Genomic DNA, 23,373 nt, shown 5'->3' on the forward strand with positions numbered 1-23,373 from the left:
AACAACATCATCGTGCCCCATTGGCTCCAGAGGACTTTGGCATGGCAGGACAGTTCATTGTCAATCAGATCACCTGTCTACCCTCCAGTAGAGAACTGTCCCCCCTCAGAGTTCTGTGTATGTTTCCTCCAGTTCTTTAGTGACACAGCTGTCAGCCCAACCCTGGCAGTCCAGGTGGCATTGCTGAGCCTGCTCCTGCTGAGTACCATTATTGTCCTGTTCCTCAAAAAAAGGGCTATATTGGCATAGATTCTGTGCATACGGCAGGTAGGAAAGGGCATCTACATTCGGCTTTCACTTCCCAGAACAGTACCCCTGAGTTAAGACAAAACTCTGCTGCAACTCTAGCCATCTGACCCTCAGCCTTCCTTAAGTTAAGCAGCCAGCATAAGGAAGCATAAGGTGAAAGGCTTTAGGGACAGGGACAAAAGTGGAGGACAGTTTGGAACTTGCACTGTGTTATGAATAGTCTTTCTCAGCACAAGTAAGAGCATGGCTCAAGTAGGATGAAAGGATATTCTGGGTCCAAGTAGAATAACACCAACAGGGCAGCACACAGTTGTTTGAATGCAAATTAGCCATTCTCATCTCACTACAATGGGGCTTTTTTGCAAGGGAGGCGAGTACAGGGAAGCAACAGCTTTGAGTCTGGAGACAAAGCCATGATAGTATGATGCCAGACAGATGAACTTTCTCATGTTCCAATTGACATCTTCAGGAAGTGTCAGAAACCTACTATTTGACATTCCCTGCACAAATATGATATTTATAGGTGTTTGCAAGGAGGAAGCCACTACTGAAGCACCACAAAGAGACAACTATATTTTGTTACACTACATCCAAATAAAAAAAAATCTTCCTTATATTATATGAAAATTAAGCAGTTTTGCAAACTATCATGAATATTATGTTTGGCATAAAGAGGTGAAGCTCGTGTTGAGAAACATTTAGTCCCACTGTGTTAATATGATAGTTGCTAAGCTTTCTGGAGATGTTTTGTCTCTACTAGTTCTGGAAGCCTAGTTAAGGTAGGAGAAATCAAACTCCAACATGTGCCAGGACATTTTTAATAAACAGTTGTTTCCTTTTGCCAAGAAGCTCAAGCTTAGAGGGCTCTGTGTTGTTCTGATCTATGCATATAACTAAATATTCAATATAATTATAGTACAATAAATTAAGAAGTTCCAGACATTTCCCAATATGTTTCTAGCAGAACTCAATATTCAATTTACTTAGATTTACATTTTCTACTTTATTTTCCAGGTCCAATTTAATGGGAACCAAATTTACAGTGTTCGATAATGGAGTAAACCCTGAGAGAGCAAGCTCTGATTTATCCAATGCCCGTCAGGAACTTGCTGCCATCATTTATGTAAGTAGGAATTCACAACTGCTTTGAAACATGTAAATCTTTGTTGTACAAGAAGCTTTAAAATGTTTGCATTTAATATATGTGAAGAAAATAATTGATAAGAACTGAAATGAAATAATTCAATGAATAATTCAAAATAGCCATTTTTAAAGAACTGAAGAAAATCAGGCATTTAGTAATAAAAATATCTTATTTCTAACATTTCAGGAGACAAATGTACTGGGATTTAAAGGCCCCAGAAAGATGACAGTCATAATTCCTGGAATGAATGAGGACAGCGAGCGAGTACCAATTCGACCACGAAATGTAAGAAACCCTAAACCCCTGCTTTAACTACTAACTATGCTTTCATATGATAAAATACTTTCTAAAAGAAAAGGGGTAAAATCTATGAGTATCAAGCAACCTTAGAAAAGGCAAAAATATTTAATAATTGTTTTTGATTACAAATATAGTATTCTCAAATTAATAAATAAACAAAAATATTAGTTCAGGAATTTAATTTCCTAATTCCTGATCTGATATTTTTGTTAATTTATTAATTTTAGAATATTTTCTAATTGTTCTAATTAAGTGTTTCTCTTAATGCTTTTGAACTTAGTAATATAAAGCATATATACAGTACACTGCATATTCTTGGACATATTGTCCCCTTGTGGCAAGACTGGAGTATAGCAGGCAGTGATGTTAATTTTTCAGTTAAACAAGCTTTTCTCTATATGCAAATATAGAAATGCAATGTCATAATGCATATTCAGGTAAATGCTAATTGTAATACAGTTGTTCCAAATTTACAGTGTAGCCTGTACAGAAGATAAAGGAAATAAATTCAGATGAGTTTTCATGACCATGTCATTAGTGACTCAGTGCTATCTTGGCTGCAATTGTAACTTGTCTTCTCTTTCCAATATTCACATAGGAAAATGATGGACTGCTCATTCGCTACCAAAATAAGAACATGGACAACCTGATTGAGCTTCACAACAAAACACCGGTGTGGAATGATGAGACACAGTCCTACGTGCTCAATTTCTCTGGACGAGTAACCCATGCCTCCGTCAAGAACTTCCAAATTGTCCACAGCAAGGATGGTGAGTTGTCTCTCCCTGTTCTTCACCTCAAGTTTTCTTTTGTTGAGAATGTCCAAATCAACAATATTTGTTTAATGCTTTGGTATAATAGTATGAATTTAGAAAGTCTGGAAAGAAAATCTTAAGAAAAAAAAATATTTCTTAATTAAACCCTAAGGCAAGAATTTATCTCCCCTCCCCTCTTTTCCAATTCCCACAGGAAAAAATGTCACAAAAGACAGGGTTCAGATGGAATTAGTAGCAATATAGAATGTTTAACTTAATGTTGTCCTTGGCCTTGGGGAAAACACTTTTTGTTTTACAAATGTGTAGTTGTTTAATGTTGTGGTTGTAAATGTTTGCTTTTCTTGAGTTTGCAATAAGTTATAATTTAGTTTCTCTTTTTTAAGTTACTGAAGATGGAGAATAATAAGATGACTGATGCTTAACCAGTATTTTTTCTGTCTCCCTCTCTCGAAACAGTTGACTATATAGTGATGCAATTTGGACGAGTGGCAGATGATGCTTTTACACTGGACTATAACTACCCCATGTGTGCTGTACAGGCCTTCGCCATTGCTTTGTCTAGCTTTGATGGCAAACTCGCCTGTGAGTAACAGAAGATTAAAATGCAAGGTTGCAAGAAACAAAATGGTTTTCCACCGTGCTGTGAAATCACAAAGAACTGCAGGTAGATGCAGAAAAATTACAAGCATTCCATTATCCAGAGTTCACTCTTCCCAGCCATGATGGCAAACCCTCACATGCTTCAATTTTGTGTCAGATGTTTTCGAAAATGTCAACTTTGGCATTAATTTGTTAATTTTAAAATTTGCCATTGTTTAAAACAATATTTTATTTGCTTTGTATACTTTAGCTAACTTTGTTTCTGATAAATGTGAGCCTAGGACATTTACTGACTTTAAGGGGTGATGCTGTAACAGAACTTCTATTACAAAAAAGTAATATGGAGAAATCATAATAAAAATTAAAAGATCATTACTGCAACTAGCTGAATATTACTATATGTGATGGAAAACATATTGTTGGCAGACCTTTCATCAAACATGATACAGAAATTATTGCATGGAAAATCAAATGAATGAGTTGTGTTGGTAAATTACAACACTTTGGGCTATCTATTGTGATGCCACAGGGGGATGCGGACATCTAAACGGCACCAGTTATAGACAGGGCACGATAGACACACCAAACACAGTCATATGGTTTATAGTGAATAATCAAATGTGCAAAAATAAAATAAGCTAGTAAACCTAGCTCTTGGTGTGAGCTTCTGACTTTATTTCCATACTTACATACTAGAGGCAGCTACCAGTATGATTCTTTCTCCAAAAATGCTGTTTCAAACAAAAGTCAGAAAGAAAAATAACATTCTAGCATTCCTTTCCAGGTTTGTTTAATACTCAGGATCCTCCTTCAGTTAAATGTTGGCATTTAGTTTCAATCCTTTCGTGGTCTTGCAATTTACAAAAAAAATACAATAAGACTCCATTTTAAGCTCTCAGATACACCACTGTTTCCAACTCAGATGTGTTCTTAGTTTCTCTGATCTCAGAACTTCAGATCTTGCAGTGGTTCATTTCCTTCTTTAAGCTTTAAATAGCACAGTGTTTAATATGTATCAGCTTTCTCTCACGCAATACTCTTTCCTTAGCTCAGGTGCTTCTGTGATTCAGCTGCTTCTTATTCTTCCTATTCTTATTAAGCGCTTCAAGAAGCCACCTTTAAAGGCGCTATATAAAATAAAGTTTAAGTAAAAGCCTTTTACTTAAAGTGCTTGTTATGTGAAACTTATCTCCACTTGTTGCTTCTGCTTTAAAGCAGCGGTCACCAACCTTTTTAGGCATAAGATCACCTTTTGAAATTTTTGAAATCAAAAGATCTACCATCATATATGCCGGACCTAGGCTATCCAGAATAAAAATGTGCATTTAGCTTATTCCCACCTTACTATAGCTACAATTACATGAAATATCACTGTTTACTTACTTCATTAAGGTGCTGCAAAGTGCTGACAATCATGGCACTAACAGTCAGTGAGATGCCTGTAGCTGTACACTATCCGCAAGTGTGCTTTGTAGTCCAGAGTATAGTTTGATACAGCAATTCTAATGCAGTCGGTCAGGTGATCAACTGTTAAGCGAGTGTGAGTGGCGAGTTAGGCGAATGCGATACTTGAAGCATCTCACAAAGATTTTTGGATCCGAAGAAGGCCTTTACCTTAGGTGCATAGGATGAAAGGAGTGGATACCTCTCACTGCTCACAAGCCCCCAAAAGTCCTTGTCTCTTGACCTGGCTTTCATCTCAAGGTCATTTTGTAGGTCAATTATTTCCATGTCAACTCCACTGTTTAAATGTTGTTGACAGATACTCAATCTCAGTGGCAAGAAAGGGGTTTGAGATGAATGTGACAATGTCTTCTATCTGGTTTAGCTCCTGAAACCGCCTGTTAAACTCCTTTGCCAGTCTGTCCAGGTGGATACAGAATTCTTTAGGATGGAACGAGTCTTTGTCTGAGATGTTGCTCAGCATGTTGGCAAATTTCTGGAAGTGAGATAGATTCCGGCAGTTTATCTGGGATTTCCACAGTGCAAGTTTTACTTTGAAGGTATTCACAGCACTGATCATGTGTAACACATCTCTTATCCTTTCCCTGCAATTCACAATTCAGCACATTCAGTTTGGAAATTGAGTCTGTTAGAAATCCCAACTCGAGCAGCCATGTGTCATCTGTATTCTTCATTCCTTGACTTCAGAAAAGTCATCATGTCCGGCAGCAAATCAATGAATCACTGGAGCACCTTCCCATGACTTAACCAGTCACATCAGCATTTAGAATCACATCTCCATATTCAGCGTCAATCTCATCAAGTAATGACTTCAACAGGCGGTGCTGAAAAGCTTTTGCACGAATCGAATTTACAATTTTGACTACAACAGTCATCACATGTGAGAAATCCAGTACTTGGCTGGCTAGCACTTTCTGATGAATGACACAGTGATAATTGACAAAAGAGGGGAAAGCTGGATCTTTCCTACAAAGCGCAATGAAACCAGCATTCAGACTGCGCATTGCCAGTGCTCCGTCTGTTGTGATTGACACTAGTTTCTGAAGTGGGATATTTTTCTCATGTGTTTTGAATGCACGGTATAGAGCTCCTGTCCTCTCCTTTAAAGGCAGAAGAGTAAGAAAGTCCTCATTAATAGTCACATCCATAAACACCATGCAAAGAAACACGACAAGTTGAGCCGTGTCAGTCATATCCACAGATTCGTCAAACTGAAGAGAAAAGAATTCACAAAGAGATAAATCTCTCAATACCGGCTGTGATATGTCTTCCGACAATGACTCCACTCTTCTTGCTACATTTGTAGCTCAGAGTGACAGAGTGATTACTTATAGCTGTTCTGATTTCATTTATGTTTTTAAAGTCTCTGAATAAGGAATCGGCGGTGACCATCATCGCCTCTTTGAACAAGTCTCCATCTGTAAATGTTTTTTTGGTACTTTGCTAGAAGGTAACTAATACGAAAGGATGCCTCGGCGTTGGCTTTTCCCTGTTCCTGCAGTTTGGTAAGAAACAATTGCTGAGCCTTCAACAAAGCTTTCATCTCCTCAACTTTCTTTGAATGAATTGAACTTTTCAGAGGATATGTGTCCTTAAACTTTGGATCCATAGTGGAGTAATGGCGCTCCAAGTTACCTCTTTTGAAATATCAGGCATATACTTTTGTCCTTAACCATGGTGAATAAAAACTCATCCTCCCATTTCAAGTGAAAGTTGAAAGTCTTGGCCTCCTTTTTTGATGGCTCTTCCTCAGCCATTGTTTTTCACTGAGTTTGGGAAAAATAATAATCTAGCTAGAAGTGTGTAATGTTACAGCTTTTTTTATAGCTACCTGTTTAGATAGCCAAAAACCACTGATTCAGAGTGAAGTAGCTATGATGAAAAAAGCAGCATAACGGTAGACTGATTTTTCACAATCAACTGGCAGTGTCTGGAAGATCAACTAGTCGATTGCGATTGACTGGTTGGCGACCACTGTAAAGTAAAGCACTTGTTACGTGAAGATGTAGAGCTTCCTCCATGGCAGGTGCTCCTAATGTCTCATAGTATAGTCTAGAGCAGGGTGGGCTGTTCCTTGTTCCAGTATCTATGCGTATACACCATCTTAGGTGTTGGATTTCTCTCACTGTCAACTTGGTATAGGCAAAGGAATCTAAAAATTCTAAGACTTGTCAGGGAATTTACCATCCCCCTAGGCTGACACTCTTAAAGTCATCACATTATTCACCATATATAAATTATTAATCCATGATAGAAATATTGCAGTAAAACCCACATCATTTTCATCAGCTCTGTAAAGCATATTATAGCTGTGCTTATAGAACTGATTTTCAATTAAGGATCTTATACAGTAGTTATAAGTCTTTTGACTTTCTGTTGAATTTGATGAATTTCTGATTCATCATATACATTAATGAAGATATCTGGATAGCTTTTTGGAAAATTTGTTGGATAGGTTAGTGTGCATACCTGCTATGCTTCTCAAATAATTTAGTGTAATTGAAGTCTTTCATATGTATTGCTAGTTACTTTTGTCAATATTGATTTATTAACATTTATCTATCTAAGACAGAAATACTAGTACAGTCTGTATTAAAAATAAACAATGTTTATAATAAAATAATATGAAACATACAGTTTTTCACAATTGATGCTCTATTTTTGGTTTTATTTTTCATTTTATATATGTGACCCTGAATTCAATTCCTGTGGTCTTATCTTGTGGATGTTCTCCCTATATTTGCGTGGATTTCCTTTGGGTGTTCCAATTTCCTCCCATAGTCCAAAACCATGCTGGTAGGTTAACTGACTTCTGTAAAATTGAAGGAACAGATAAACTTTCATTCCATGCTGAAAGGTAAAGAAAAAAACACAAATGTTTCAGCTGTGGAGCCTTCTTCAGGTCTCAAGCATAGCAGTAAGGCTCTGCAGCAGAAACATTGTGTTTCTTTTCTTTATCTTTAACTTTCATCTGTTCCTTTGTAGCCTCCTCCTACTAATACAGCTATCTACTCAAAAATGTTCTGTAAAATTGGTCCTCATGTGAGTGTGTACGTTTGAGTCTGTGTGTGCTTCCACTCCAGGGTGTATCCTGTGTTGCTTGGTTACTCTGACCTCCCTTGTGGATTTCTGATTTTTTAAGAATTTTCTTTTCTTTTCACAAATAAATACAGAGAATCACAAAATAGAAAGCTTTACATTAATATACAGTACATACTTAAAACAGTATATATGAACATATTTCATTAAGTTTTGACACGGTAACAGTTACATAGCAACAATTTATCTTGTTCTGGTGCAAATCCCATTCTTTACTTTTACTTTTTTATATATAATGTTTTTCACAGATTCTTAAGGTACAGTCCTACAGATGCAGCCATTCAAAATGGGTGAGGTATTTCGCGGCATACCCCGGTGGGCGTGTCGCGGTATCACGCAGTTCACGTGTGTCACGTGGCTAACTATCCGGCGTCGCCTTGTAAAACCGCCAGGGGGAGCTTAACCTCTCATGTACAGCATTTGAGCCTTTAATTTTGAACTGTGTATTACAGCATGTTAATCATCAGTCATTAAAATGTTGCTATATTTTATGAAAGCAAGATTGTACACAACCTACCTTTATCAGAAATATTTATGCATCAAAGCCTTTACTGAAGATATTACTAATAGTATTAATAATGGATGACTTTGGACAAACTGTATACTCAAAGTATAATTTATTTAGCACATTTGTACAAGCACTTGGAATCTGTCCAAGCCATACTTTGTCAGGCATTTTGTTTTACTTCAACGGGCATAAAAACTTCCTTGCTTTTAACAGGGCGTTTCATAATTTCTAACTACGAAAATGATTTAAAATGCGACACCTATCAGTCAACTAGAGCTTAAAATATCACAAGGATCCTCAAGAGCACAGCAAAGAGTGTATTAAAAGACACTTGTATTTATCAACGCTTTCTTTTCCGTATAACAGATTTTATGGAACCACTTCAGAGGGGTGTCAGCCAGTCAGATTCCAGGAATCGGCACTTTAAAGGAAAAATGCACACCGGTATTCCATTTCTCCCTAACGATTTTAAGCATCGAAGTATTTAACTAGCATGTGAAATAGCGTGTGAAAAAGTGGTAGTTTTAAGCTTTTCTGCTAATATAATATGGAATCGCGTATCTAAAGAATTTAATAACGGTATTCGTGTGCTGCGACAGGGCTGTGTAGGGCTGTTTCGCCTGCCTGTTCATGTGAGCTGTCTTGTAGCCGACTGGTCTAGGTGCGTGACTACCAACTGGCAGGTTGTGTGTTCGAATCCAGCTAGTGCTGGACTTTTCTTTTAACAAACATTTCTTCGAAAAAATAGGTAAGCGATATTATGGACAATCAATTGACTTTTATATTTCAAAATATCGCAACATGATCGATATTTGCGATATTTTGAACATATCTTCCCTTCTGACAGCGGTTCCTGCTTCTATTGTGTGTGTGTGTGCAACAGAGTAAATTTTTATAGAGAAATGGAGGCTGGACAGTTTGCGTTACAATATAAACATTTATATTGATTTAAATCGTGTTCTAATTTAAATCACAAACGCGTGTTTAATTATGTGTTTTTTAACCAGGCTAATGCATTTCTACATTTTCTGTATGAACCAGCTTAGAGGTTCATACAGAGACAGCTTGTGTTTAAATTGAGTGTAAGGTAATTTATGCTTCTAAAGTCATGGTCAGCATTTATTATTGTACTGTGCTGTAAACTTTTTCTGTGCATAGTCACATTATTTTATAGCGTTTTTATTGCGTTATTAAATCCGGTGGCGCTGTGTGTTAGTTTCCTGATTCCCATTATTTAAACTGCGACACTGATCATTCATCTCTAAATAAACTTTATTTTATATAGCGTTTTAAGCAAATAGGTAATTAGATTGCTCATAAACCTAATCGCTTTTTCTACATAAACACAGCGTGATTGCTCTCTGAAAATGCTTTTCCTTAAAGTGATTCTATTGAGGGAGTAGCCCAGCTACCACTTAACACTGTACTTCCTACTTTGAATACCTGTGAGACCGGTTTAATTCGTCACAGCCAGCACTCCGGGAGTTCATATTGCTTGACTAATTTTAAAAACTAAGTTATAAATGCAAACGCTCCCTCGGTGCACTGCTCTGGTACGCCGGGTCTTATACAGTGCCTGTCGGCAGTAAGCGAAACAGCCCTACACAGCCATGTCGCAGTACATGGATATAATCATACCGTTATTAAATTCTTTAGATTCTTCCATATTATATTCCCTTTTAATCAAATTCTAAAAGTATGCTTGTTGACTCCGGTATCACGTTAGTTAAAGACTTCGAAGCTTACAATGTTTAGGGAGAAATGGAATACTGGTGTGTATTTTTTTCTTTAAAGTACCAAGACCAGCTATATACTGTATGTTTATGTTCCAAAATTAATATTGTTTATGGCCTTCACACGCGTTACAGTATGCTCCTATTCTATTTATGCTCAGCTACTAAGATTTCCCTTCAGTGATAAAATTCAATATCTACAACGGGCACAGTAAAGATGTTTACAGTAAGTCTTTCTACGACAGACCAACGGACCACGAGTGCCCCTGTCGGTCAACCAATCACGCACCGCGGTACCCCGTGTCATCTTACCTGCGGTACGTGTCTGTACCACTCACTTTGAATGGCTGCATCTGTATGCCCTCTATTTTCCACAGATTTTCTGCTTCCTCCCTCCCTTCTCTCCACAGATACCTGCTACCTGCTACCTTGACTGGGACCTTGAACCCTTTGAACACCCCCATGTTCCTCACTCTCCACAGGGCGTCTTTCCCACTGTTCACCATGGCCTGAATCCTGTCAAACACGTCAGAAGGAAGTTTGACAGGAGTGATGCCGTATATAACGAAATCAGCGGTCAGGGAAAAGTGGGGTGAAAGGGCTTGCAACCAGTCTTCAAACTGGGCCCAGAAACCCTCAGCAAAAAAGCAGGACCACAGGAGATGGGTCACAGTCCCATCCTTACCGCAGCCCACCCTAACACAGCGAGGGCTGGAGGTGAGGCCCCTGCAATACAAGAAGGTTCACACCGGTAAGCACAGGTGGACAACATTCCAGGCTAAGTCTCTGTGACAACGTTGCACAGAAACTTAGAGGATGTGTGCTTCCACACCTTCCTTGTTTGGGCTGATGTTAAAATTCCCACAGGGGTCTGCCTATTATTCTGAGGTGCAACGGAGTCTTCCAGTTTTTGGATGCTGACATCTCGGAAGAGAATATGGCCAATTCGGTGAGATCTTAGAACATTTTTAACTATCCCATAAATTGCAGGGCATGTGTCAGAGAGTGGAACATCCAGCTTGGGTCTGATACCCGACACTCTGAACACCTCCCTACCTACCCAAAGCCTGGCAAAATAAGTCCACATACGCGCTTCAAGTGCTGTCGCAAAGCCTCTCAGAACAGCGGCCAGGAAAATGCACAGAAGCTTCGTAGCAATATCTGGGACAGACTTCCCCCATAAGGGTGGTGGCCTGTACATTAATTCCCTCCTGAGTCTTTCCTGCTTCCCACCCCATAGAAATTGAAACATCAATCTCCTCAGCACCGCTGCAACACTGTGTGGGATTGGGAAGGTAGAAGCCAGAATTCAAGACGGGCAAGAGCTCAACTTTGATAACCAGCACCTTTCCTGTCATGGTGAGGTCTCGGTTCTTCCATTGCATCAGTTTTTTATTTAAGATTGGCAGTTTGTTCTGCCAATTCACTGTTTCTATCTCTTCTCCAAAATACACCCCAAGGACCTTAATTCTCTTCTCTTGCAGCCTGAGATCATGTTCTTCTTTTGGCTCCCTCCAGTTCTGATAAAAAATCTCACTCTTGGATTTGTTAATGCAGAGGAAGCAAAGAGAACCGATCACAGCACTGCAAAGCTCTGCTAACTTAGGGATTGATTAACAGGGTGACGTCATGCATGTATAGAGATGTCTTTACCTCTCCTCCCCCACTTCCAGGCAAGGCACAGGCTAAGGGCTCCATAGCCAAAATGAAAAACAAGGGGGATAATGGGCAGCCCTGCCTGACCCACCAGAACAGACTTCAAAGGGGCATGATCTATAGCCATTAACCATAATTCTGCTGTTGCTACCTGTGTACAGCAGGTTAATCCATTTTCTCATGATGAGGTCAAACTTCATGCGCTCAAGTACTGATGTTAAGTGCTGCCGGTTTAGGCGATCAAAGGTCTTTTCTAGGTCTACACCTAAAATGCATGAGGGAGGGAGCGGTACCCTGAGTACAGACAGACATCCCTCAACAAGGGAACAAGTAATAGGTTTATTCCATGCTGAAAAAAAAGAAGAAAGAAAACACAACGTTTCGGCCGTGGAGCCTTCTTCAAGTGTGAGCAGATGCATACATAATAGCATAATAACAGTAATAACATAATAGCAGATGCATACATACATACAGATGCATACGATACCTTCTTATGTTTTTCTGAGCATTTAAAGTCTTTAATTAAGTTTTGCAGAGCCATTGAGCTGGAATCCAATTTTTTTCAGAGAGCTAGACTGTTTGTCTGTGTGCTTTAAGATATAATTAAAATTCCCTCCAACTATCATGTCTGTACTACATAACGATAGGGGAGAGTGTTCCTTGAGTAGCTCCACCCTTCCTCCCATGTCAATTGGACAATACACATTGATTAGACGCAGGTTAACGGTCCCCCATTCAACATCCACACAGCAACCTGCTATCTATGACCCTCTGAATACTTTTCAATTTGAAGGCCCATTACTCCTGGACAGATTTCCCATTGGCCTTTACCAATCATGGCCTCCTAATAATCCCCAACTATTGTTCTCCACTGATAGCTGATGTGTGGTGAGCATACCGGCACACTATGGATGCCATCACATCATCCAGGTAGGTGCTGCACATAAAGTGGTGTGAAAAAGTGTTTGCCCCCTTCCTGATTTCTTATTTTTTTGCATGTTTGTCACACTGAAATGTTTCAGATCATCAAACAAATTGAAATATTAGACAAAGATAACACAAGTAAACACAAAATGCAGTTTTTAAATGAAGGTTTTTTGATTATTAAGGGGAAAACAAATCCAAACCTACATGGCCCTGTGTGAAAAAGTGATTGCCCCCCCTGTTAAAACATAAATCAACTGTGGTTTATCACATCTTTGGAAAGCTGAGTTCAATTTCTCTAGCCACACCCAGGCCTGATTACTGCCACACCTGTTCTCAATCAAGAAAACACTTAAATAGGACCTGCCTGACAAAGTAAAGTAGACCAAAAGATCATCAAAACCTAGACATCATGCTGCAATCCAAACAAATTCAGGAACAAATGAGAAACAGAGTAATTGAGATTTATCAGTCTGGAAAAGGTTATAAAGCCATTTCTAAAGCTTTGGGACTCCAGCGAACCACAGTGAGAGCCATTATCCACAAATGGCGAAAACATGGAACAGTGGTGAACCTTCCCAGGAGTGGCCGGCCGACCAAAATTACCCCAAGAGCGCAGCGACGACTCATCCAAGAGGTCACAAAAAACCCCACAACAACATCCAAAGAACTGCAGGTTTCACTTGCCTCATTTAAGGTAAGTGTTCATGACTCCACCATAAGAAAGAGACTGGGCAAAAATGGCCTGCATGGCAGAGTTCCAAGACGAAAACCACTGCTGAGCAAAAAGAACATAAAGGCTCGTCTCAGTTTTGCCAGAAAGCATCTTGATGATCCCCAAGACTTTTGGGAAAATACTCTGTGGACTGACGTGACAAAAGTTGAACTTTTTGGAAGGTGTGTGTCCCATTACATCTGGCGTAAAAGTAACACAGCATTTCAGAAAAGGAACATCATACCAACAGTAAAATATGGTGGTGGTAGTGTGATGGTCTGGGGCTGTTTTGCTGCTTCAGGAGCCTGGACGACTTGCTGTGGTAAATGGAACCATCCATGCATTCTGCTGTCTACCAAAAAATCATGAAGGAAAATGTCCGGCCATCTGTTCGTGACCTCAAGCTGAAGCGCACTTGGGTTCTGCAGCAGGACAATGATCCAAAACACACCAGCAAGTCCACCTCTGAATGGCTTAAGAAAAACAAAATGAAGACTTTGGAGTGGCCTAGTCAAAGTCCTGACCTGAATCCGACTGAGATGTTGTGGCATGACCTTAAAAAAGCGCTTAAGGCTCGAAAACCCTCCAATGTGGCTGAATTACAACAATTCTGTAAAGATGAGTGGGCCAAAATTCCTCCACAGCGCTGTAAAAGACTCATTGCCAGTTATCGCAAACGCTTGATTGCAGTTGTTGCTGCTAAGGGTGGCCCAACCAGTTATTAGGTTTAGGGGGCAATCACTTTTTCACACAGGGCCATGTGGGTTTGGATTTCTTTTTTCCCTTAATAATAAAAACCTTCATTTAAAAACTGCATTTTGTGTTTACTTGTGTTATCTTTGTCTAATATTTCAATTTGTTTGATGATCTGAAACATTTCAGTGTGACAAACATGCAAAAAAATAAGAAATCAGGAAGGGGGCAAACACTTTTTCACACCAATGTAGGTGGTGGTGGAAGGGAGTTCCCATTATCTGTAAAATGCTTTGAGTGGAGTGTCCAGAAAAGAGCAGTGTGTTTAAAGTACATGCTGAAAATCTGTTATAAAAAGAGGGGGTAATCACAATAGTTACATATTATTTCAGGTGGGTAACTGCGTCAGCATGCATAGGCTGCAAAGGAACAAGTAATAGGTTTATTCCATTATGAAAAAAAGAAGAAAGAAAACACAATGTTTCAGCAGTGGAGCCTTCTTCAGCTTTCTTCACCTCCTATACCCAGGACTATTAACGATAACTTTTCCATCCTACAGGATGATCCCTCCATTGGGGCCCTCTTTTCTGACCACCCCATCATCACCTAATCTGCACAACCTTCTTGTTCACAGCTCCTTTGACCGTCCTCAGCAACTATCCACACCAGGCACTTTCCCTTGCAACAGAGCTCGCTGTATCACTTGCAAGTACACATCTAACACCACACTCATTCAAGGCCCCCTCAGGACAATTCCGGATCACCCAGATGGCATCTTGCACCTCCAGCAACCTTATTTACTGTATCTCTTGCAGTAAATGCCCAGACATCTACATTGTAACAGAAACAGGAAGGAGACTCGGAGACCATTTAGAGAACATGTTAGGGCTGTGAAGATTAAAGATCTCTCCAAGCCCATTGTTTCTCATTTCACCTCTGACGACCATGACCACTCTAATCTCTCCGTCTGTGTTCTCAAAGATGGTTTTCTGAACTCATACATTAGAAAGACTACAGAAACCAAAATTATCCTGCAGCTAGGATCACTAAATTTTCACTATTCATTTTAGGTTTCATTTCACACCTCTCTACACCTATTCTGACTTCACGCCTCTTGATTGGCCTCTCTTTCTGTCCCCTGCTCCCTCCTCTTGCTCCTCCTCTCTCCCAGCCTTTGTTCTCCTGCTACATTACCTTTGCTTACTGCCTTGTCTTTCTCACACCTGAAGAAGGCTCCACGGCCAAAACATTGTGTTTTCTTTCTTCTTTTTGTCAGCATGGAATAAACCTATTACTTGTTCAGTTACATATTATACCAGTCATGGCTTTAACTTGAGTACAAGTAACAGCATATCCCCACTGTTTTCATAAACAACTTAAGGAGAGTAGAAATAGACAATAATTTAAAGGAAAAAAAACATTGCACAAAACTACAAATATATTGCATACCACCTTGCATCCACTAGATATAACTGTTTATAAGAGTAAAACTGTTTTCATTTAAAACTAATCCTATTCGACTAATAACTAAATTTAGTCATTACAGTGCCCCAGTGCAAACCTGAGATTTTTATTTTTCAAGAAGGAACCCAGTGTTGAAGATGAACATGTAGATGATTTTTATCTATACTGTAGAGTTTTTCCTCCCCTGCCATGTTATCTTGGTTCATTGCTGTTTGAGCTACTGTGGAGTTTCCAGGGAAAATCCACTCTCCACTCCACTGGAGCTGTTATCTAGTTAGATATCCCCGAGTTTGTGTGCTGTTTGTCTAATTAAATGACTTTGGCTGTCCAAACACACTTCAACAAATACAGTATATCACCATTCACAGCCAGAGTGGCTCTCAAAGATGACAAAGAATAATCAGCCTGCATATGCCTACAGAACAATATACAATACATAAAAAATCTATATATTCAAATATTCTGTTTATGCAGTAATATATAATGTATACTTATATTAACCATTTAATAAGTGATAATTTTTTATTTAGTACATGGTAGGGTGCTAAATATCAACCCTGGAGCAGAGTCTAGCAGAATGAGGTGCTCTCTAAGGATAGGCTTAAAGCTCTTGTTTCTGTCCACAGAATATGTACTTGAAATACAAGAATCTTATCTCTTAATTAAAACAGTAAATCAAGGGTTTTTCTTTAATCATAGAAATTTTGAATCCAACACTCACACAAGATGCATACTTGTAACCTATTTTGAGTTTGTGGTATTGAGTGTCTGCTTGATGAGTTCATATGCAGGTATTTCACATAAATACCTATTAAACAGGAATTCTCGCAGTCTGAAGCTATGTACACAGTGGTTCCACTAGCCACAGGTATCCTAGCCTGTGGGTAATACATAAACAAAAAGGTTTCTTAAATGCAATCAGATAATAGATATTATTTAAATAATATTCCAAAATGTAAAAATTCACACATATTTTAAACATCAGTGGTTTGAAGGTTCTGTGTTTTCCTTTCAAGGTTATTGATAGTACAGTGCAGTGTACAGTGTACAGTGTCTAAAAAATAAATAGGTTTAAAAATCATTCAGTTAAGGGTGTAAAAAACAAACAAAAAATCACCATCAACAAAGTGCAAAAAGGAGTGTCTTGCACCTTGATAGTTGCATTGTCTCCTCGCAGTGGGGGGTAATACAGGTGTCTACATCCCTTTTAGAATCCTTGAAGCATGAAAAAGCACAGTTTTTTTCTCTGTAAAGTCAGCTTTATGGCTTTGGAGCTGTTTGCAATCATGTTCATTGTCTTTATAATGCCACTTTGAGTGGTAATGTTGGCGTCACACTACACAACATTTCCTAGGATTTTCAGTCGTAGCCTTCATTTACATAATTGTAAGAAAATCACAGCAAGTTGTAGAGAGTACGCGCCCGTTACCATCAGTTGTGTAGTGTGACACCCTCAGTGACTCAGTCATAGCACTCTTAACAACCCCTATGACTCTCTGCAACTAGCTACGATAAAATCAAACTGGTTTGATTTTCTTGTAGTGTAGTAGATTTTCAAGTTGTAGGGGCGGGAAGTGAGCCAGATGTGTACTTGTGATTTAATGTGCCCATTATGTTACACATTACAGGGCAATATTAAGTGGCTTACAATATTAGTTTTAAAGGTGGTTTATATTTTTAACTGTTTTATTTTTGTAAATTTGTTCTATATTTATAAAGATGAATTATATTTTTGAAGATGTTTATTTGTGTAAAACAATGTCAGTGTTACATTTTTCAAGATGTTTCCGTGTTTTTTCTCCATGTTGTTTGTTTACTTCATGCGGTGCTCCAACTCTTATCCAGGTGTGCTCCATGTTGATTGGCTGCCAAAATGAGGCGACCTCATGGTACTTTTGTGGCACAATATGAGATTTGGAACCATGATGAAAAGTCGTTAGGGGAATCGTTTATACGTGTAATCGTGTAATCGTGTATACCCCTGCGATTCCTAGTCGTATAATTTGACACCCTCCAAGACAGAAAAGGCAGTGAGGTTCAACAACTGCAGTCTTAAATTTGACATGCTCTCCGACTAGAAGTCGTGTTGAGTTGTGTAGTGTGACGCCGGCTGGAAAATGAAACTAATTGTCAATAAAACGTAATTTATTTATTATTAATTTATTTACACGTGTATAATAAATAGAGTAATAAATATAATAAATAAATCAATTACTGCGAAAATAATTTACTTTGTATACTGTGCAGAGTGCCGTATACTCCTAGTTGCGGCACACACGATATATACAGTAAAAAGCCTCAGGCACTGTGTTAGATGTGTTTTCGACGTTATATATGCGTTTATTAATGTCGTCGATTTTACGGTTGCAATTCGACGTTGATTATACGTTGCGGCGACGTATATAAACGTATAGCCATATTTTCGCCATGAATATACGTATACGAATTAGATAGGTTTAGATACCACCCTCTGTAGCTGGATCCTAGACTTCCTCACCAGCAGACCCAAGAGCTGTCAAGCTGGTGACGCCCCCATTCCCTCCCATCATACTATGATCTCTCCTAACTTCTTCCTGTACCCACAATGACTTTACTCCAACACCACTACATACACAACAACTGAATGCAAGCTGAAATTGTACTTAAAACTGTATTAGTTGTAATATTTATTAATCACCGTAGTATTTTTGCACTGTTCCCCAAATTACTTTTGCACTGTTTTTGTCCTGTTGTATTATTTTCTCTGTTTGCATATTTGCACAGTTTTGATTACACTGTTATGTTATTACACTGTTATTGTTATTGTGTTACTGTCTATTGTCTAATCTTCTGTTCTATTTATATACTGCACCTGAGTGACCAATGAGAAACACTTTTCACTATACTAATAATAATAATGTTTCTTTATTAGCCCTATACAATTTCTTGCATTAGGAATTCATCTTTTTGCATACCCCAGCTTTTCTCCAAGGAGACACAGACAGGGAGAGAAGCTTGGGGTCAGAGTGCAGGGTCTGCCATTGTATGGTGCCCCTGGAGCAGTTGGGGTTAAGGGCCTTGCTCAGGGGCCCAACGGAGTAGGATTCCTCTGCCAGCCACAGGATTTGAACCAGCAACCTTCCAGTCACAGATGCAGATCCTTAGCCACAGAGCCACTGCTCCGCCCCTCTGCCATTATGCACCTGTGTAAGTATAATGACAAAAAAAATTGAATTGAATTGAACTGAATTGAATTTTCTGGCTTCTTGGTATGAGTGCATGTGTGTTGTGCCACAAATAAGGATGTTCTGCTGTCTTTTTAAAACCAGTTCATTCCATGCAATGCATTGTACTTAAGATATCTGATAAAGTATAATAAAAAAATATGTTCTTATCAGTTTAAGATCTGATACATTTCCAATACAAATGGCGATGCACATTAGTTTGAAATGCTTCTGTGAGGTGGGCAGTCTCTATTTGATTTCAATGCATCTTGTTTGGTTTCTGGTAGAAGCTAGTGACAAGGACATTTTTTCCTGAATTTCAGAAATTATTACAGTGTTTCACATATACATCCTAATCAGTAATTGGGCGTCTACACAGAAACTGGTCATCCACTGCAGAGCAAATTGTGGTTCAAATATTTAATCAACAGCATCCTAGCACTTGTTGACTTAATCATTGGTGTTTTGTAGGGACTCTAGGGACAATAAACTGACTTTATGTGTGAACATACCTATTAACAGATGTAGGATGATTAAATACTGAGTGGAGTGAAAATGCCACTTTCTTCAAACAGTCACATTTCACTGGCAGGGACTTCTAAAAGACAGAGACACTGTGTTCACTTTCAGTAGCCTCAAGTGTGTTTTGCAGATACTGGAAATTTGAGTTTAAGATGTATGAGCACTGTAATTCAATTACTGCAGCTGCAATTAAAAATCCTTAACACCCATTCACTCAAACACTGGAAAATCCATGTTGTTGGTAGCAAAGCTGTCTGTTAAAGCAGAAAATAAATTATTGGGCCAGCATGTTAGAAATCCTGATATGTGACAGACAATTATGTGCCAGTTCACTTATGCACACTCCAAACTCAGCAACAGGGATTGCATTATGGTTGTTTTTTTTAAGATGTTAGAAGTTGCAGTACGTTGAGGTGTCAATGTCCAACAGTTTGATCGGAACCTTGAAGTGTTTGTTATGTTTAATATGAAAGTGTAATTCACTTGATAAGCAACAAATGACGCTCTCTCAAAATAGAGCACAACCACCATTGTGTTGGTGGCATGTTGAACAAAAGCATATTCATCTCCCTGAATGGACTAAAATGAGCAAAAATCTAACTTTGCTTTCTTAGCAACCATTTGGACCATTTTGTCTAAAAGGTTTTGACTTTACATTTTTAACTTAATTTCTTTGTGGCATATTAGACTTGTATTACAGGTCCCATTAAAAATTATTCTGCTTGCCAATAGTGGCACATATGCTGTATAAGCATAATCCATTAATGCATTGTAGCAGTATGCCAGGACTTGCAAAGAGGATAGTTCTCTTTGGTTTATCAATGCTGTGCAATGTCGCAGTCATTTACTGATGCAAGGGTGGTGATGCAGCAGAGGTAAACACTTAAGCAGACCTAACCACACAGGTAGTAATAGAATAATTAATTACTGGCTGGCAAGGCTTAAACAGCCAAGGTCAGTCAGTAATGAGAAGGGAAAGAACAGAACTGGCTGGAGGAGCATGGAAGACCCCTGCCTGCCAGCAAGAAAAGAAACGAAGTGTATCACAATGATCTGAGAGATACCAGCTGTCTGCATCCCTGGCGACCAAACAGAGAGGCCCCAAATTAGACCGCTCATCCCAGTCCACTGACCAGAATCTTGGACTCTCGGCTTGGGGACGCAACTGGCTACCAAGTCCCCAGAAGGAAAGGGGGCCGCACAGATCTGGGAGGCAACACTCCAAGTAGCCAGGGGTGCAGGCCAGCAAATCCACAGACCAATGTGCGGAAAAGAAAAAGAAGTCTCCTCAGAGCACAGATGTGTTTGCCCCCAAGAATCCTCAGGGTGACCAGGCTAACAAGGAATTGCTTTCCAGACAGAGCGGACAAGGATGCTTGGATCCCCAGGATGAAACAGAAGTCTCTGCTGGGACACTAAAAGGAGACTTGTGAAAAATGGAAAGAGCCCTGAACCCAGAAAGCCTGAGAAACAGGAGTGAGGGGAAGAAAAGAGCCCTGAACCCATAGAGGAAGCCGCTCCAAAGAGGAGCTAGAAGGGTGGCCCGGAAAGGAGACAGAGAAAAGAAAGAGTGCAAAGGACAGGGCTAAACAGGATCAAAATTGAGCTGTAGGCCAAGAGGTGAGGGAACTGCACGGACAGAGCACTAGAGTCCTGGACAACGGAAGCTGCCTCCTGGATGCAGGATGGAACTGCTGGAGAAGGAGGCCAGAAGGGAAATGTCCAGGGATCCCAGGGCGGAGGCCAGGAGACACAGGTCATGCAGGTTAGAGGCTGTGATGAGCAGTGACATCCAGGTGTGGAGTGAAGTGGAAGGGGAAAGCAAAAGGCAGAGCTACACCAGGAGAATGTCACGACCGCCAGCCAGCAGTGATCAACCCACAAATGAGCTAACCAGTGCCAGCAGAGGATTTATAATAACAAGTGCCGCCGCCACACGTGTTAATCCATCAGCACACGCTCTACCGAGCGGCAGGCAGCGCTATTTAAACCATCTAAACTTGTTTCCCGCTCCTCGGTATTCATTCCTCTCCTAGAGAGCTCTTACCTTGCCTTTGTTTGAACGCCTCTTGCGATACTTCTCCCAGCTACTGAACTTCCTTTTGCCCTTTGACCACGAAGTTGCCTAGCATTTTGGATTGTACGGCTGTCTCAGTATTGTTTGGCTTCTGAACTTCCATTTGCCTTTAGACCGCGAACTCGCCTGACGTTTTGGATTGTACGCTTGTTTCACTATCTTCCCTCTCCTTCGTCTGCATAGGATCCTCATACGTCATCTCTGGGATTTGTTACAGAGAACCCTGGAGTCCTGATTGACATAAGCTGCCTCCTGGATGTGGGACGGAACCACGGGGAAAGGAGGCCAGTAGAGAAGAGTCCAGGAATCCCAGGGAGGAGTCCAGGAGCCTCTGTACAGTCTGGTTCAGAAGATGCGGTGATGAGTGGAGGGATCTAGACTGGTGTCTGAGTAGACTGCATCAGCAGCAAGAGGTAAGTGGTCCAGCCCAGAGATCTCATCCCTGGCAAATCAGTCCATTAACGTAATTGGGCAGCCTCAGCTACAGAGCGAGATCCTGTGCAAAGTTCCTAGGGAAAAAAGGAGAACACTCAGGTCTCTTGGTCTTGGAACAGGATCCAGATGCCAAGCCCCAAGGGAGAAGGGGATTTTGATTTCAGAGTGGAAACTTGGCATCGAGAACTACAGACAGGGGTGCAAACAGGCTTCAGAATCCAGGGTGAGTTGACCACCCAGAGAGGCTGCTGAGGCATCTGCCTGGGGAACCAGAGATCAGACGAGAAGACTGGGCAGAATAAAAATAAAAATGGAACGGAGAAGAAATGCAGATGTGGAACTGAAAGGGGGTGAAAAGAACAATTACGGAACACAGTTAAAGCAGGGCTCCATCTTTAAATAGAGTAATGGAGTAATTAATTAGGGAATGGAATAATTGATAATTATGTACAGATATCCTGAAGAGGATTCGGTTATGCAGAAAATCACGGAATACCGTGAGCCCTCGTGAGAACATGATGGTTTCCCAAGGCAACCACTAGCCGAGAGACACTATATCATGACAAGCTGCAGTTAATTTACTCAGAGATACACTATAAAGTAAACCTATGTTCACGGTCAATACCAGAAATATATACAATTTGGTGATCAGCCACAAACAGTCTGTTTACACAGCACCCTCTGGATGTCACTAATCATTTATCAATAAATCAAAATATTTGTGTAAATAACTATTTTTAGCAAAATGTATAGTACAAAAACATTTGGTAGGTATTTGTGTGGGTAAAGGGGCTTTATGCATATTAGTATTGGTATTTTACTTTTATTGTATGTATGCAAAGGAAGCTTGTGTTTCAAGAGACAAAAGTAAATCCAAATGCATCAGTTGGACATCTGAAATACAAACTGGGATTTTTAGGATACAAAGTGTCAAAAGCTACCATTCAACAATGATGCATTCATGACTGAGTTGGGAAGAATTGTTTAACCTCTTGTAAGGTTAAACAATAAAAAGAAACAAACTGAACTTTTATGTTGAGAATATCCTCTGAGAAATATGGTGGGGTGTTGTTGTTGTTTTTTTGCCACCTCCAATTGGGTCCTGGAGCCATTGTTAAGATAGGGGGTGATCTGAACTTTTTGGCCAAACTGCTGGTTCCCCCTACCAACAAGCTGACACTTGTCCAAATATGGACATTTGAGCACGACAATTATCAATATCATAAACCCAAATTGATACAGAAATTATTAACTGCACTCAAAGGTTTTCACTGACCATCTCAACTTCCAGACCTCAATCCAATTGATTTGAGCTGAAGAACACAAAAATAAAAAGGATTTGAAGGAGAAATTCTGTTTGGAAGAATGGCCAAAATTTCCCTCTAGAAGTACCAGAATATCATAGCACACTAAAGGCTCTGTGTCTCTGTCACCTGTAGACCATGGCAGATTAATATTTTTAAAATATTTACTACAGGGATAAACATGAATGGGTGTTTTCTGGGCTTAAATTACATAGGATAAATAACACTTTGTCCTATGCTAAATTATTAAGATGACAGTGTAACATATTTAGCATTTAACATTTTTTAAAGTAAAACACATTATCCAATACAGAAATATTTGTAATACATGATGTCTTTTTGTTCCTATGTCATTGGGGTATGAAAAAACATGTAAAACACTATACGTATACACAATGTTCAAAAATGATAAAAAAAATACCAAATTCAGTTTCGAGTAAATTAGCATTGTATGAAATTATTAGATAAATCTATTTTGTACCAATTGATTTATAATTAATAATTAAT

At 39.4% G+C, this 23,373-nt stretch overlaps 1 protein-coding gene across 7 annotated transcripts in view; it reads left to right on the top strand.

Annotated features, from left to right (window-relative positions):
- The window catches only part of tulp1a (TUB like protein 1a), a 44,382-nt gene extending 40,663 nt beyond the window's left edge, over positions 1–3,719 (top strand). For all 7 annotated transcript variants that reach the window (XM_015342065.2, XM_069190228.1, XM_015342066.2 and 4 more), the window contains 4 exons: positions 1,264–1,372; positions 1,580–1,678; positions 2,292–2,463; positions 2,926–3,719. In XM_015342065.2, the coding sequence (XP_015197551.1) occupies positions 1,264–1,372; positions 1,580–1,678; positions 2,292–2,463; positions 2,926–3,059 (514 nt within the window). In that variant the 3' untranslated portion in view covers positions 3,060–3,719. The remainder of the gene's footprint in view (positions 1–1,263; positions 1,373–1,579; positions 1,679–2,291; positions 2,464–2,925) is intronic.
- The last annotated feature ends 19,654 nt before the right edge of the window (positions 3,720–23,373 follow it).

The sequence above is a fragment of the Lepisosteus oculatus genome, chromosome 5, assembly GCF_040954835.1.
Source record: "Lepisosteus oculatus isolate fLepOcu1 chromosome 5, fLepOcu1.hap2, whole genome shotgun sequence".
NCBI classification, from domain to species: Eukaryota; Metazoa; Chordata; class Actinopteri; order Semionotiformes; family Lepisosteidae; genus Lepisosteus; species Lepisosteus oculatus.